The sequence below is a fragment of the Physella acuta genome, unplaced genomic scaffold, assembly GCF_028476545.2.
Source record: "Physella acuta isolate Inbredline_101_S28 unplaced genomic scaffold, ASM2847654v3 ptg001277l, whole genome shotgun sequence".
NCBI lineage: Eukaryota > Metazoa > Mollusca > Gastropoda > Physidae > Physella > Physella acuta.
The window spans coordinates 50,614-68,089 of NW_026732792.1; the positions used below are offsets into that span (position 1 = coordinate 50,614).

Genomic DNA, 17,476 nt, shown 5'->3' on the forward strand with positions numbered 1-17,476 from the left:
TTATTTAATTTAGCTAGCTGTTTGCAATTAAAATTTAAACTTTACAATAATCTATAATTACGAAACAAAGGTTAAACAATCGTTTTTATAAGAATTAAAAATAATTTTGTTTTAATTTAGACTGTAAACATTGTTTTGTATCTTTTACAATTATTTATGAATTTCTTTGTACATTTAGCCAATTTTGGGAGCAATTTTATAGGTTACCCTTCTTGGTTAATTTAAAATTATGAATGGAAATTACCAAAGATGAATTAATAAAATACATGTTCTTGAATCGGACATAATTAATCTGAAATTTAAATGAGCAAGAGATACGCCTACATTTTCCATATACAAATGTATCTATGAATATAAAGGCTAAAGTGGGAAAAATGTTTCTTAGTTTGTATTTGATAGTCAAATATGTGTCTATGTGATTAAAGCAAACTGACATCTTTCATAAATAGAATAACATTGATTAACATTGCTAGTTTGATGCTGTTTTTAGAGGCGTTCAAATACAGACACTACCTTGTTTTAACTACAGCTCAGTCTTAATTCCTTGGAGCGAACATTTGATGCAGAAAGTAAAGTAGTTGACGGATACAAAAATGTTTTCTTAAATATTTTTTAAAAACGTTTCAATTAGAGTAACTGTGCCCTAACCTCGGATAAAATGTTAAACGAGAACTGAAATACTTTCATTCATTTTCAGAACTGTGCGTTAGGTATTAGATATCTTTCTTGAGTATTTAAAAGTAATGAATTGAAACAAGTTTTGATGAATTAATAAATCAATTGCTAGGTTCTGAACTAGATGCGTTAAACTTTGTAAACGTTCTAGACACCGGCCTTTATTTTACAAAATTTCAAAGTACAATGTTATTTTCTCTAAACAATGTTTTAGTTTTCATTTCACGTTATTATATATATATATATATATATATATATATATATATATATATATATATATATATATATATATATATATGTATATAAACAGCAATGTATGTCTGTTTGTTTGTCCTTTATGCATTACTACACCTCTCATCACATCTATATATATATATATTATATATATATATATATATATATATATATATATATATATATATATAATACTGTATTTATGACATGATATTATATTATATACTGTGCCATATTTAAGGTGCCGTATTTATAGTACTGTATTATGTCACACCTTTAAAAGGTAAAAAATACTACTATCAGTGTCGGTTTGGTGTAGGTGGTTGATGATAAGGTAAAAACTGAAACCTTAAGCCATTTTTGGGAGCAAATTTATAGGTTATCCTTCTTGGTTAATGAACATTTATAAATCTAAATAACCGTAGGCGAATTACTTAAATACTTTTTCTTGATTCGGATATAATTCATCCGAAATTTAAATGAGCAAAATATAAGCTCTATTTGTTGTTCCAAATTCTTGCTACTCCTTGTGGCCTCAAGGCTGGCTTTTTGTAGAGAGTTCTCAAGCTGGCTTATCTTTTGTCTGTCTGATGGGTGTTTACTCCTGGTCATGTCAAGCTTTTTCTTTTGGCTGATCTCTAAATCAATGGCAGCAAATGATGATTTTATATCATTCTTTGTTTGTTTACAAAGCAAACCATAATTCATTAGTGGTGTGATTATCTTCCCTTCTAGCCTTTTCACTTCTGCCTCTCGATAGTCTTGCACAGTTGATAGACTTTCTGCAAATTTGGACATGCCAATGCTCAGGGTGGGATTCCATTTTTCAAACTCAGAGAACTGTGTAAAACGATCGTTTACTACTTTTGACTGGTTTTCGATGAATTTCTGCTCCAGATCGACTCATGTTGGTTTTGTTTACGAAAAACAGAGCTTTTTTTTTTTAGACGAAAAACAGAGCTTAACGGAATATGCGACAAAAGTAAAGAACAACAACAATTATTAAAACTGAACTTTTTCCTCATGTCTACAAGACAATTCTTTAAATCAACTAGCTGTTTGCAATTAGAAATTGAGCCTGATAATAATTTAAAATTACAAAACCAATATTAAGCAATAATTTTTATAAGACTTAAAAATATTTTCATTTTAATTTACAAGGTTTTATATTTTTCAAAATTATTTATGAATTTCTTTGTACATGTAGCTATTTTTGTGATCAAAGTTGTAGGTTATCCTTCTTGGTTAATGTAAATTTATAAATAGAAATTAGCGTAGGCGAATTAATTAAATAAATTTTCTTGATTCGGATATAATTACATTAATTCATCTGAAACTTAAATAAGCAAGATATAGGCCTATATTTTCCAGATACGCATGTATCTATGAATATAAAGGCTAAAGTGGGGAAAATGTTTCTTAGTTTGTATTTTGTTTGTCAAATATGTGGCTATAGTGTTTAATCAGGAGTAGGCAACCTTTTGAGAAGGAAGAGCCAAAAGTTAAAATTTACAAAATTAACAAGTTTTTAAAGAGCCACTAACATTATTTTTTTTTCAATATTTTGATATTTGATAAGGATTTGGTAAATAAATTTGGTTTATGATTTAAAATAAATAGCGTTAAATATGAACTAATATTGATTCATTTAAAAAACATACAAATGTTTCGCACAAAAAGTGTTTCAGCTAGCTCTGATATGATAAAAGTAGTAATCAAATAATATAAATGTTTGGCTAACCCATTCCACTTTAGAAGCCAATAACTTTTTTCTTTCTTTACGGACACCACTGGCTCTGGAGGCGTCTCCCATAGCCGGGCAGGCCTCAACACGGTCAACTCCGACTAACTGGGTATCGGTTTGATTACTTTATCGGTCGCTTCTGTCCTTGGTTCTCACAGGGCTTATCTTCCACCCTACTCGTACCCCACAGTCCAGTACCTGGCCCAACCGTGGGAAGCTAATAACAAAAATATTACGTCACTCAGGTCAAATTAATGCATACTGACAGGTAGAGGAATGCATTCTGAATAAAACAACATTCCCCATTTAACGATATTTGAAAAAGTCGGCATTTGGGCAGTGGCAAGCATGGAATTGTTGCCACGATTCTGGCTAAATAAAGCACGACTGTGGGGCTGAGGTGTTATTAATATCTGTACAAGAAACTGGAGAGCCGCACCTTGACATCAAAAGAGCCGCATGCGGTTCGCGAGCCGCAGGTTGCCGACACCTGTGTTAAATCAAACTTTGACATCTTTTGTGAATAAAATAACATTGCTAGTTTGATGCTGTTTTTAGAGGCGTTCGAATACAGGCACTTTCTTGTCTTCTCTACAGTACCGTAATAGCTCTTTGTAGAGAACATTTAATGCTGAAAATAAACATATTGCTGAATAAATAATAATATTTTATTGCTTAACGCTTTTATTAGCTTTTCAAAGAACTTTAACATTAACATAAAGAGTTAAACCTGAACCGAGATTCTATCAACAAAACTGTCAATATTTAAAAAAAAACAAGTTCGCTATCAATGTATGTAATATTTACAGTGATTAATTTAACGCCGGCACAGTGGTATCGATCTAGTAGTTAGATTCGATATCCGTCGCGGGTGTGATCGTTTATTTATTATACCGTATTTTTAGTTACCGCATTTTTCTTCATTTAAAGTACCGTATTTATAGTGCAGTATATGGTAACTATGTATACGTACATCAGGCTTTCAGGCATAGAAAAAAGTGTCGTAAAATATAAAAACATGCCAATGCCGAGGTTAGATTAAGGGTCACGTTCAAACTTAATCCCCCGAATGGCCAATAAACAACTATAGTTGATTTATCTGTAACAGAGACCTTCAGGTTTCTAATAATCAAATTCGGAAATGTTCAAATGTTTTTTATTCAGATAAATATTCTTTCATCTTTTGCTTGACCGTAAGTAAGTTCCCTTTTCAAACTTGACGGTCTATGGGGTAAGTGAAGTAGAGTTCACTTGTTTCCGTGACCTCGGCATATGAAGAGATAGTGTGGTGAGCACCATGCCCAGCCGCCTTTACTTTTCCTAACGTGAGTTAGTTACCCATCAGAGTTTAGTGGAATCAGGGACGGTCTACTGACTTGAACCCGGTTTGGAACTCGATACTTACGGGTTAGCAGTCTCTACCGCTAGGCCACTTTGCTTGACCATAACTTTCATTAAATTCTTTACATCAACAGCAGCCACTCATAGACTACAAAGTTTTGGAGTCATCCATAAAATACGTCACACTTCTACGCACTGTTTCTTTGTGTCACCCACCCCCCCCCCCACCCCCAACACCGAGAATAAAAGTCTAAAGGAAAATCTTCTTCTACGGGGTAGGGTATTTGTAATTTTGTAACGGTGTGCTAAGGGGCAGGGGGGGGGGGGGGGGGAAGGGGCTGAGATAGTGGCGTCATACTTTTGTATTTATATATTGCATTAGAAAACTGTTTTCGTAAATAGAGATAGAAATTGATCAAAATACTCTATGTTGATCGAGGTCACTGAATATTTTTGAAAGAAACCGATGTTTAAAAATAAATATTAAACAGCAATTTTGAGGGAGCGGGGGTGGTATGCTGGGGTGTGATGTAATTTTAGGAGAGGTTTGGGTTTTTGTGACGAGGTGTGGCGGTGGGGAGGAATGGATTTTAAAATACTCCAAAAAAAGTGTGACGTTTTTTAAGGACGACCCAAATAGGAAAAAACATTGCAGAATTTGGATTTTATTTAAATTAATGAATAAATTAGTGATTCGTGGACTTTGTTTTTGGGGACCGGCTACATTTATTTATGTTGATATTGTAGTCCATATGTGACAACATTTATATATTCTTCGGTACAGCTCATAAATAATATAAACATTTGTTTTGACGTGACGTCACCACATGACCCATCGAAGCTTCTGGACAACCCTCCGCTCCTCCATGGGGACTTTAGGCACGTCCACCAGCACACAGCTCACGTTGGACACGTCACCTGCACGTGCATGAGTAGAAAACACACCAGTTACTGTAAGACTTCGACTTTTGCGTTGAAGACGAAATAAATATATATGTACAACATCTAGATGTGTACAACACAACAATGCTGAGTAAATAGTAAATAGTTGATGGTGATACGTGTGGAGATATGTAAATAAAGTGAGACTACTATAATGTATGTAGGGATGTGTAACTAAAGTGAGACTGCTATGATAAAATTGATATGTGTAGGGATATGTAAATAAAGTGAGACAGCTATGATAAAATTGATATGTATATGTAAATGAAAAGTGATGGGGGGGGGGGGAGATGACAAGGCACAAACCGAAACCTTGCTCAAGCTTTACCCTCCCCTGATTTGTGGTGTACTTTTCTACAAACAGTAAATATTAAATATAAATATCATCAACCTAGCTGTAACGGTACTCAAGTTATCGTGTTTACAGACACACATACACACACAGACGTACGGAGAGGTTTGCAAAACTATGTTTCTCCAACTCAGGTAGGTGTAAATATCTCTATTTTTTTTAACGATTACAATACTTTCGCTATACTTCATATTTTTTTTTTTTTTTTTTTTTTTTTTTTTTGAGATTAAATACCTAATCAGAAACTTTATTTACAAATATTTACATTACAACAAATAATTATTTGTGCTCTGTCACAGGTTATAGCTGAATAATATATTCCTATACTTCATATATACGATAAAGAAAACATGATGAATCAATATCATTATGACTCAGTGACATTAAAAAAATATGAACCTTTAAATTTATATAAATCAATGTTTAAAATCAGCTAGCTGTTTTGATTTAAAGTTATTGTCCAAATAAAAATAAATAAAAAAAAAACAACACTTTAACACTGAGATTGTTGTACAAACACGTTTTAATATTTATAATAAACAAAAATACAAACACTAGTTTTCCTTTTATTTAATTATTTGTGAATTTAGTAACTTACTTAACAATATTTTGGATTGTAGTTATGCGTTGTCTTTCTTGAATATTTTAAATTAAAGAATTGAAAATAATTCTGATGATAATATTTTATTGCTTAACGCTTATATTAGCTTTTCAAAGTAATTTAACATTAACAAAGAGATAAACCTGAACCGAGTTTATATCAACAAAACTGTCAATATTAAAAAAAAAAAAAAAAAACAAGTTCGCTATCAAGGTATGCAATCTTTGCAATGATTAATTTAACGCCGTTACAGTAGTATCGATCTTGTAGTTCTATTCGATATCCGACATGTTAGATTCGTTGCTTATCATGTGTTTATTAGATTTGTGTGATTCAATATTTTCAATTACTATATAGCCTAAATACTTATTGTATGTATTACATATTAATATTACCAATTTAAAGTACCATATTTATGTATAATACCGTATTTTTAGCTAACGCATTTTTCTTCATTAAAGTACCGTATTCATAGTGCAGTATAGGGTAACTGTGTATACGTACATCAGGCTTTTAGGCACAGACAAAAGTGTCGTAAAATATAAAAACATGCCAATGCCGGGGTCAGATTAAGGGTCCCGTTCAAACTTAATCCCCCGACTGGCCAATAAACTACTGTAGGTTGATTCATTGTAACAGAGACCCAGAGGCGTAGCGATGGGGGGGGGGGGGACAGGGGGGTACATATGTCCCCCGGCGCCGACCTTAGGGGGCGCCAAAATGGGTTGTAAAATCAAATTAAAATGCCATTTTAGCTGCATTTTTGCATTATAAATAGTTTGAGGGGGGGGGGGGGGAATGCAAATCGAAAGTTTGACGGAAGGGGAGGGGAATGGTGCAAATCGAAAATTTGCTCCCGAGGGGGGCGCCAAAATGAAAGTTTGTCCCTGGGCGCCGGGAAGGGTCGCTACGCCTCTGCAGAGACCTTCAGGTTTCTAACAATCAAATTAGGAAATGTTCAAATTTTTTATGCAGATAAATGAATATTCTTTCATCTTAGCTTGACCGTAAGTAAGTTCCCTTTTCAAACCTGACGGTCAATAGGGCAAGTGAAGTAGAGTTCACTTGTTTCCGTAACCTCGGCATATGAAGAGATGTTGTAGTCAGCACTATGCCCAGCCGCCTTTACTTTTCCTAACGTGAGTTAGGTACCCATCAGAGTTTAGTGGAATTAGGGATGGTCTACTGACTTGAACCCGATTTTGAAACTCGAGACTTACGGGTTAGCAGTCTCTACCGCTAGACCACTCCGACCCCTTTGCTTGACCATAACTTTCATTAAATTTTTTACATCAACAGCAGCCACTCATAGACTACAAAGTTTTGGATTCATCCATAAAATACGTCACACTTCTAGGCACTGTTTCTTTGTGCCCCCCCCCCCCCCCCCAACACCGAGAATACAAGTCTAAAGGAAAATCTTCTTTTACGGGGAAAGGGATTTGTAATTTTGTGTTATGGTGTGTTATGGTGCAGGGGGAAGGGGGGTTGAGATAGAGTGACGTCACACTTTTGTATTTATATATTGCATTAGAAAACTGTTTTCGTAAATTGTAATAGAAATTTATCAAAATACTCTATGTTGATCGAGGTCACTGAATATTTTTGAAAGAAATCAATGTTTAAAAAAAATATTAAACAGCAATTTTGAGGGATCGGGGGGGGGGGGGGGGGGTGGGGGTGGTGGTATGCTGTGGTGTGACGTAATTTTAGGAGGGGTTTGGGTTGTTGTGACTAGGTGTGGCGGTGGGGAGGTGTGGATTTTAAAATCCTCCAAAAAAAAGTGTGACGCTTTTTAAAGGACGACCCAAAAAAATAATAATAATAGGAAAAAACATTGCAGAATTTGGATTTCATTTAAATTAAAGAATAAATTAGTGATTCGTGGACTTTGTTTTTGGTGAGTGGCTACATTTATTTATGTTGATATTGTGGTCCATACGTGACAACATTTATACATTCTTCATGACAGCTTATAAATAATATAAACATTTTGTTTTGAAGTGACGTCACTACATGACCCATCGAAGCTTCTGGACAACCCTCCGCTCCTCCATGGGGACTTTAGGCACGTCCACCAGCACACAGCTCACGTTGGACACGTCACCTGCACGTCTATGAGCAGAAAACACACCAGTTACTGTAAGACTTCGACTTTTGCGTTGACGGCGAAATAAATATATATGTACAACATATATGTACATGTGTACAACACAACAATGGTGAGTACATGGTGAGTAGTTGATGGTGATACGTGTGGAGATATGTAAATAAAGTGAGACTGCTATGATTTATGTAAGGATATATAACTAAAGTGAGACTGCTATGATATATGTAGGAATATGTAAATAACGTGAGACCGTTTTTGTATATGTAGGAATATGTAAATAAAGTTAGACCGCTATTGTATATGTAGGGAGAAATAAATAAAGTGAGACTGTATGATATATGTAGGGATATGTAAATAAAGTGAGACTACTTTGATACGTGTAAGGATATGTAACTAAAGTGAGGCTGCTAAGATATATGTAGACATATGTAAAGTAAGATTGTTATATGTATACAATTTCATAAGTGAGACTGCTATGATACATGTAGAGATATGTAATTAAAGTGAGACCGCTAGTGTATATGTAGGGAGAAATAAAACAAATAAGACTGTATGATATATTGAGGGATACGAGAAGTGAGAATACTTTAATACGTGTAACGATATGTAATTAAAATTAGACCACTGTTAGTTATAGTGCAGTAATTTTACCTTATAAATTAAGTTTATCTACACCACCCCCCTCCCCCCCCCCCCCCCAGCCCTATATGTAATTACTAAAACAATGAAACACGGCTCTCAGCGTGACTAATGATCTTGTCACCTGTCAAAAAAAAAATTAATATTAAAATCTCCTTTTTAAAAGAACAAAAACAGAACCTAGGTAAATCTAGGGATAGCAACTCATCTATGAGAGAAAACTCCAAAATAAAACAACTGCTTTGTTTGATGGAGAATTATTTGAATTTGTTGGGCCATTTGATTTTCCAATGCCGTTATCAACACCATAACAAACTTTATTACCAAAGTCATTTCAAACACCATTACTAACACCACCCTTATATTAAGTTACATGATTAGCCGTACATTACTATTAAGTTATATATTCGGCCACACTCTTCTAATGGGTCCTACACTACTATTAAGTTATATGTTCGGCCATACTCTTCTATTATGTAATGGGCCACACACTACTAATAAGTTATATGATCAGCCATACATTACTATTAAGTTATATGTTTGACCATACTCTTCTATTATGTAATAGGCCCTACACTACTATTAAGTTATAGGATCGACCATACACTTTTATTATGTTATATGATAGACCAGGGGTCGCGAGCCGCATGCGTCTCTTTTGATGTCAGGATGCGGCTCGCCAGTTCCATAATAATGATATTATTTTATTTTCATAACTCATAAAAATATCATACTGGAAAACAACTTTAAACAAAACAAAAACACTAAGAAGAGATGGAGTAGAGCGTATACAAAAAGCTGACAGCTGCATGGACACAAGGCCCAGCCCCACAACTGTGATGTGGCCAGCCCCGTGGCAGTGGTTCCATGCTTTCAACTACCGAAGTGCACTTTTAAAAAAAATATATTTTCAATAGTAAAGGTTATTTTAATCAGAGGGCATTTTTGTATGTTTTACCGTGCATTAATTTGACTTGAGTGGCATATTCTTATAGTTATTAGCTTCTAAATTGGTAGGGGTAGTTTTATAATTGGATTTTATTATCCTAAAAGAACTAGTTGAAATACTTTATGTTTTCATACGTAAACTCATAAAAAAAAAATTATTTAGCTAATCCTAATCAAATACCTTAATAATGAAGAACAATTTTTAATGGATATTTAGAAACTGGGAAATTTTGTAAATTGTAACTTTTGGCTCTTACAACTAAAAGGATTGCCAACCCGTGGCCTAGACCTAGAGTGTTTACTATTTTCAATTATGTTCTTTTATAAATAAATTAAAACAACAGAGTTACACGGAGTGTTGTGTCCGCCATAAAACGACAGGATATTGTTTAAACTGAACTTTCTCATTATATATACAAGTCAATTCTTTAATTCAGCTAGCTGTTTGCTATTAAAACTTGAGCCTGATAATAATTTAAAATTACAAAACAAAGGCTAAACGATCCCTTTTATAAGATTTTTTAAAACATATTTTAGTTTTGATTTACACTGCAAACAATGTTTTGTATTTTTAAAAATTATTTATGAATTTCTTTGTACATTTAGCCAGTTTTGAAAGCAAACTTGTAGGTTATTTTTCTTGGTTAATTTAAATTTATAAATGGAATATACGTTAGCGAATTAATTTTTAAAAAAGTCCTGGTTCGGATTTAATTTAACTAATTCACATGAAATTTAAAAGAGCAAGATAAAAGAATACATTTTCCATATACAACCGTATCTATGACTATAAAGGGTAAAGTATATATTATCCTGTATTTACGACACTTTATTATATTATATACAGTGTCATATTTAAATTACTGTATTTATAGTACTGTATTAGGAAACATTTTTAAAGGTAAATAATAATCATTAAAAAAGTTTTAAAAAACCCACGTTTTCTGATTGAACTAAAAAGTAGAAAATAAATGCTATACATCACAATAATGCAAGCGATCACTCTGCTATAAGCGATGAAAAATGAGGGGCGCCAAAGTAAAAGTTTTTTATCAGTCATTGTTAATATAAGATGTAAAAGTTATATTACTATTGATTAGATAATATTATTGAGTTTTATTAGGGAGCTCGTAGAGAGTCAACAGTATTAGAAACTGTAACAAAATCACGGCGCCCCACGTTTTTCATCGCTTATAGTAGAGTGATCGCTTGCATTATTGTGATGTAATCTTCCTTAACATTAGTAAAGGTATCCAATAGATACTAAAGTGACCCACGCTTTTCTTTCTAGTTATTTAAATAGTAGTCTATAATTTATTTTCTACTTTTTAGTGCATTATTACATAAAAGCTTGTTATTAAAACGTTTTTTATGAATTTTTTTTTACAAGCTTTTATTTAACTCACTTCCTCGTCAGTCGTCAGTCTGTCTGTCTAGACCAAAACGCCGAAGTGAAAATTCGGACACTTCTACTTGACCGATACGATTCACATTTGACACGTGGGTCAAGACATGAAGACAATGCAATCTGAAATTAAATTTGACTTAATTGGATGCCTAATTAATTTTTTATGAATTAATTAAAATTTGGACCGAATTAATAGGCATGTCTGTCCAACCACACCACACGCGTCATCACGTTCAATAGCTGCGCCATCACGTTCAATGGCTGCGTTCAAAAAAACCATTGCGCGCCTACTGAACGTGATGTTCAGTAGGCGCGCAATGGTTTTTAGTCATGTAACTCTATTGTAAATAAAACATGTAAAGTACTGAAAAAAATTCATAAAAAACGTTTTAATAACAAGCTTTTATGTAATAATGCACTAAAAAGTAGAAAATAAATTATAGACTACTATTTAAATAACTAGAAAGAAAAGCGTAACTTTTGGCTATTACACCTGAAAAGTTTGCCGACCCCTGGACTAGACCAAGAGTATGTACTATTTTCAATTACATTCTTTTATAAATAAATTAAAACTTTTTTTTTTTTTCCTTCTCTCTTTTCTTTTTTTTTTTTTTTTTTTTTCTCTCTCTTTTTTTTCCGCCTCAGACACGTAATGTATAGCGTCAGTTGTGTGTTCGCTTTAGTATTACAGTTTTCATCATCGGCTTGTGAGGACTGATACAGATTTATTATTTGAAAATAAATTAAAACAACAGAGCAACACGGAGTGTTGTGTCAACCGTCCAAACCAAAAGATCATTGTACAAACTGATCTTTCTTATCATATCAACAAGTCAATTCTTTAACTCAGCTAGCTGTTTGCAATTAAAACTTGAGCCTGATAATAATTTAAAATTACAAAACAAAGGCTAATCGATCCTTTTTATAAGATTTTAAAAAATATTTAGTTTTGATTTGCACTGTCAACAATGTTTTGTATTTTTCAAAATTATTTATGAATTTCTTTGTACATTTAGACATTTTTGGGAGCACACTTGTAGGTTATCCTTCTTGGTTATTTTAAATTTATAAGTGGAAATTAGTGTAAGCGAATTAATTAAAAAAAGTTCTTGGTTCGGATTTAATTTAATTAATTCACATGAAATTTAAATGAGCAAGATAAAAGCCTACATTTTCCATATACAAACGTATCTATGAATATAAGGGCTAAAGTATCTATAATACTTTATTTACGACACTTTATTATATTATATATAGCGCCATATTCTAATTACTATATTTATAGTACTGTATTAGGAAACATTTTTAAAGGTAAAAAAATACATAATACTTTTATTTTCAATTCTAACAAATTACAACAACATGTCATGTGTTTAAGTGCATTAGTCTGTTTTGCAAATACTTTTGATGTCGGCCGTATAGCTTCCCATGTGCAAGCCGGTCAAAAGTATATGAAACATGAAAGCTTTGTAAGTGTAATGGTTTCTCGTGTTATGTTTATTTTTATGGTTTTTTTTTTTAATTTAAATTATTTTTTTAAAATTCCTTTTTATACTAAGCCATTCTTTAGTATGTATTTTATAAAAAATTATAGTTAAGAGAAGTAATTGCTTTTTAATGTGTGTAGTACAAAACTATTAAAAGGGGTTTATGGGCACTTCTATTTGACTATTTAAAAAAGGGAAATAAGTCATTGAAGTGGTTTGAATGTTTATCTTGCACACTAAAGCTTATGTAGATTTTTTTTTTTCTTTTACGCAACAGCGTGTGTTAGCTACTGTAGAACATCACTACAGTAGTAGTTTTTTTTTACAAAACCATAATTAAGGTGCACGAAAACGTAATTTTGGGATACAAAGTCATTGCTTTTTGGTCGGATTTTGGGCCGCTAAACGGCCTGGGCCCCCCCCGCATTGCGGGGTCTGGCGATATGGTAGTTCCGCCCCTGACACACACACGTACGGACAAACTTGCAAAACTATGTTTTTCCGACTCAGGGATGTGTTAAACTTCTATATCTGTGAAAATATCGATGTTTTTTTCGCACGATTACGATACTTCCTCTATGCTTCGTATACGAGAAAGTAAATTTATTTGCTTTTGTTTTGTTTTTTGTTTTATCTTTTTTCCGCCTCAGACATGTAATTTACAGCGTCAGTTTTCCTTGCATGTTCGCTTTAGTATTACAGTTTTCATCACCGGCTTGTGAGGACTGATACAGATTTACAATAGTAATATTTCTTTCTTACTTTTAACCTACTTTTATTCATTTAAGATGGTTTACTTATACATAGATCAAATTCAAAACGTCTAAATATAAAAAAAACAAACTAAAAAACATGAAAATGTGTAATTAAACGATTCAAGGGATTTTTTTTCAATCGACGTGGTGGGCTGAGAGGTGGGGAGGGGGGGGGAATAGGGTTTTTAAGTAGAGCTGAAATAAATTTGCAATCATAGAGAATTAAAATGATACAATTTTTTTTCTTTTTTTTTTTAGCCTCAGATTTGTAGATTTGTATTTTCAGCTTGCCCAGCCAATGTGAGGTGGCACTGGCTGATTTTTCTACTTTCATCATTCGACTTTTGAAGGGGGGGGGGGGAGTTAATTTCCAGGAACATGGAATCTTGCTGGTTCTGAAAGGCAAAAAAGTTATATATTGAATGATATTTGAATTTAATAATAAAAGTAGTAGGTTATAATATATTTCATAACGACAAAATTTGGCTTCAGAAGTTGGCATAGGTTTCCTGAAGTGGTAGAAGATACTGTTATTTATATAAAGTATATACATGACATTACATAAAACACAATATATTATATACATTAGGTAATTATAAGCATTCACACTTTCCATTTGTGCCTATCATCTGCAAACAGTCTTCTTTTTATTTTATTATTTTTTTTGTTTATTGTTTTATTTATTTTGGTTGTTAACAGAATTCAAATTTCAAAATGTATAAATTCAAAACAAAATAAAAGTTAAGTCAGCTTGTATTTAAAGTACGAGTCATGAAATTAATTAAATTGAACATATTTTACAGTTTTAGTAGTAGATATGTGATATCAAGGTAAATTAAAAGGTATATAACTCTATCTCCCCAACGGCTGTAGTAATAATTTGGTTACCTCCCCTACTTGTTTTATTTATGTATTCATCTAGATGAAAGGAATAATAGTTAATTATTATAGAATTAATGACAAAAACCCAAAGTAAAATTTAGAAGAGAAAAGAAGACCCTAGAAATTGTAATAAAAGATCATAATCCGCAGTATTATAAATTGGATAGGTATTGAATTAAAGTAATTTTGGTATTTTAGTGCAATTGAAGAAGAAAAAGGTATATAACTTAGTTTCCCTAACAGCTGTAGTTTTTATTTGGTTATTTCCATTTACAAAAAACCCGCGACTATGCTTAATAACGTTTTATATGATATCACATGAAATAAATGAGATAGTTAATGAAAATATAAAAAATATGTTAAACATAGAAAATAAGTTTAGTATGGAAAGAAGAAACATTGCAGTTTATTGTCAATGATACAAGACCGTAATTGCTGCAAAAATATTGATTAAGGTTAACAATAGTGTTGTTAGTTGGGGGTAAGATGGAAATAAAGGTAAACAACAGCAACCAACTTAAATACCTTACTATAAACTTGATTACTTCCACTACAAGTGGAGAAAAAAAATTAAAAAACATGTATATCTAATGTGGGTTTCGCTGTTTCAGAGAAAACACCAAATATGCATACAGACAAGAGGCGAGAAAAAAAAACAGAGTTAAAATAAAATTTTAAAAAACTATAAACACATTCATTGAAAGGTTTTAGACATTTCTTTATCCAGTCTCCCCGACTCAAACCTAAACATTGAAGGAATAAGATTAGTGTAAAAGGGGGCAGAGACTTAGATCATAACTATGTTACCCAGTCTTTTGGTAACTACTGCTCTGAATATGGCATCTATGTCCATGTCGCTGTACGTCTTTGATTCAAATTTACATTTGTTTCTCGTAGTCCATACTGTCTGCCTAAAAATAGCTGTAGCAGTAATTTTGTTGTCATTGTCTGTTTTGTTTTTGGATTTCTTTATATAGTTTAGGGCAATTGCTTTGTTTAAAGTGTCTGTGTTGGAGGCTTCTAATATTGTTCCTAAGGTTTGTCTTGCTTTTAGTAGTGTTTTGTTTTCTAGATAGATATGTTTTTCTGTTTCTTGTATATGTTGTTTACATATTTGACAAGTTATTTTAGTATTCGTGTTTGCTTTGGTGTTTCTGGAGATGGGTGTAGTGTTGTAGATGAGCCTGTATTCGATTTCTTTTTCTTTGTGTGTGTTGTTTCTGTTGTGTAAGCTTTAGAATGTGTAGCTAATGTCTACTGTATTAAAATCTTTTGCCCATTTAATTCTATTTTGTAGGGGCTGTAGTTGTCGCTCTCCTAAAGTATTATAGATTGTCTTTGTTTTCTCCCCTATTATGTTTTTATTTATCTTAAATAGTTTTAAAACCTCTTTATATTCTTTTGATAAACGTTTTGAACACCTTGTTTAGCCAACGAGTTGCGGTGGTTACATGGCGCATATGACACGGTGTTGTCGGCGCGGCGTCTCGCAGCATTGAACAGAGGCGCGTTTGTTTGATTTATTTGGTTTTGTTTCACTGGTGTGGTGATCGTTTCACAATAGAATGAGGCGCGGCCTAGGTTGCGAGTTTAAAATCTAAAGGTAGTCAATTATGCTTTATCTCCATTTAATGCACTTGGTTTAGACATTAATGTTGAAGCGGTTACTGAAAAAAGAAAGCAAAATTCATTTTAAATTCCTGAGATATACGAAAATGGTATTTTTGTTTCGTGTTGTTTCATAGATAGGGAAATAAAATATTGTTTTACACTTTTCATATAGCAAATACACATTAAAATAAGAATGTCTGCGTGGTAATATATAACATTATTTTTTTCTTCTCTTTTTGTTTAGATATGTATTGTTTACTAAAATTTCAAATTTAAATTGATTACAAATGATTATTTGGTTATATATAATGTTAACATTTTTCGGGCAAACGGACTTCGGGCAAGTGGCATTCGGGCATTTGTCGCATTCGGGCAAGTGTCCATTCGGGCATTTGTCGCATTCGGGCAAGTGTCCATTCGGGCATTTGTTGCATTCGGGCAAGTGTCCATTCGGGCATTTGTTGCATTCGGGCAAGTGTCCATTCGGGAAATCGGCCATCGAGCAAACGGCATTCGGGCAAGTGTCTTTCGGGAATTTGTCGTAGACCCATATATATATATTGTGACCTGCTTAGGTCTCTTTATTTCTTTTTATTATTTAGTCTCCTGAGTTTTATTATTGACCTTGGGAGAATTATCAGTTCATTGGTACGCAGCGGTCAACTGAACTCAGTCACGGCATGTGACTTGGATTTTAATCCTTGTCAGAACCTCGGCCAATGGTTGTTTAGTATTGAGGATCCTTAACCGATCCTCAACCAATGGCGATGCTACATTATAGTAGCCTCCCTTGGGTTTGATCTCTGATAAAAGGTCGAGACAGGACTCCTAGAGGAGGACTTTGACCTAGACTCCGGGAGGCAACAGTGCGGTGTGTGTGTGTGTGGTTTTTACTTGAATTGTTCAGTTCGTGGTGATATATATTAGTTCCTCACCATATGAGTTGTTTATCACTCCAGTGTTTAAGGTACATTGTTTAGGTGTGATATTTCACAAAGTTGTGTGATTTTTCCAGTGTTAATGAGTTATTGCTTAGGTGTGTTATTTCACCAAGTATATGGTCTTTCCAGGACTTATGATATTGTTTAAGTGTGATATTACACCAAGTTGTGTGATTATTCAAATGATTATGAGATGTTGCTTAGGTGTGTTATTTCACCTAGTGGTATGGTCATTCCAGGTTTATGATATTGTATTTAGGTGTGGTATTACACCACGGCTTTACCTGTGACTTTAATATCTAATTGTTAGAGATATTACAGTATCATTGAGTTATCTGTGAGTGATATTTTTATGGTTTATTTATTGCTCTTAATGAAGTTTACTTTGGTGTTGACTTATTGACTGTTGTACATTCTTGTGCATAAATTAAAATAGTAGTTGTCAGTGTCAGTTTAACCTAAGTTGAGTTTCATCTATCCTACGTGTCAATACCCCTAGACTTTTGATACAAGCCCACGTAGATGTAGTTGTGCTCATACTGTCCAGAAAGGTTTCTGTCTGACTACTTTAAACGAACCTGGGGACGTTCGCCGATTCTGCGTCTGACAGAAGGCGTCCGTTACAATATATATATATATATATATATATATATATATATATATATATATATATATATATATATATATATATATATATATATATATATATATATATATATATATATATATATATATATTTTTTTTTTTTTTTTTTTTTTTTTTTATTTCGGAGGTGGGGTACACCCGACCTGGCGACTCTAAAGCCT

At 33.0% G+C, this 17,476-nt stretch overlaps 1 protein-coding gene across 1 annotated transcript in view; it reads right to left on the reverse strand.

Annotated features, from left to right (window-relative positions):
* Nucleotides 1–1,707, reverse strand: part of LOC131957899 (CBY1-interacting BAR domain-containing protein 2-like) — a 34,789-nt gene extending 33,082 nt beyond the window's left edge. The window contains exon 1 of the mRNA XM_059322731.1: nucleotides 1,344–1,707. Coding sequence (XP_059178714.1) covers nucleotides 1,344–1,707 — 364 coding nt within the window. The remainder of the gene's footprint in view (nucleotides 1–1,343) is intronic.
* Between the last annotated feature and the right edge of the window lie 15,769 nt (nucleotides 1,708–17,476).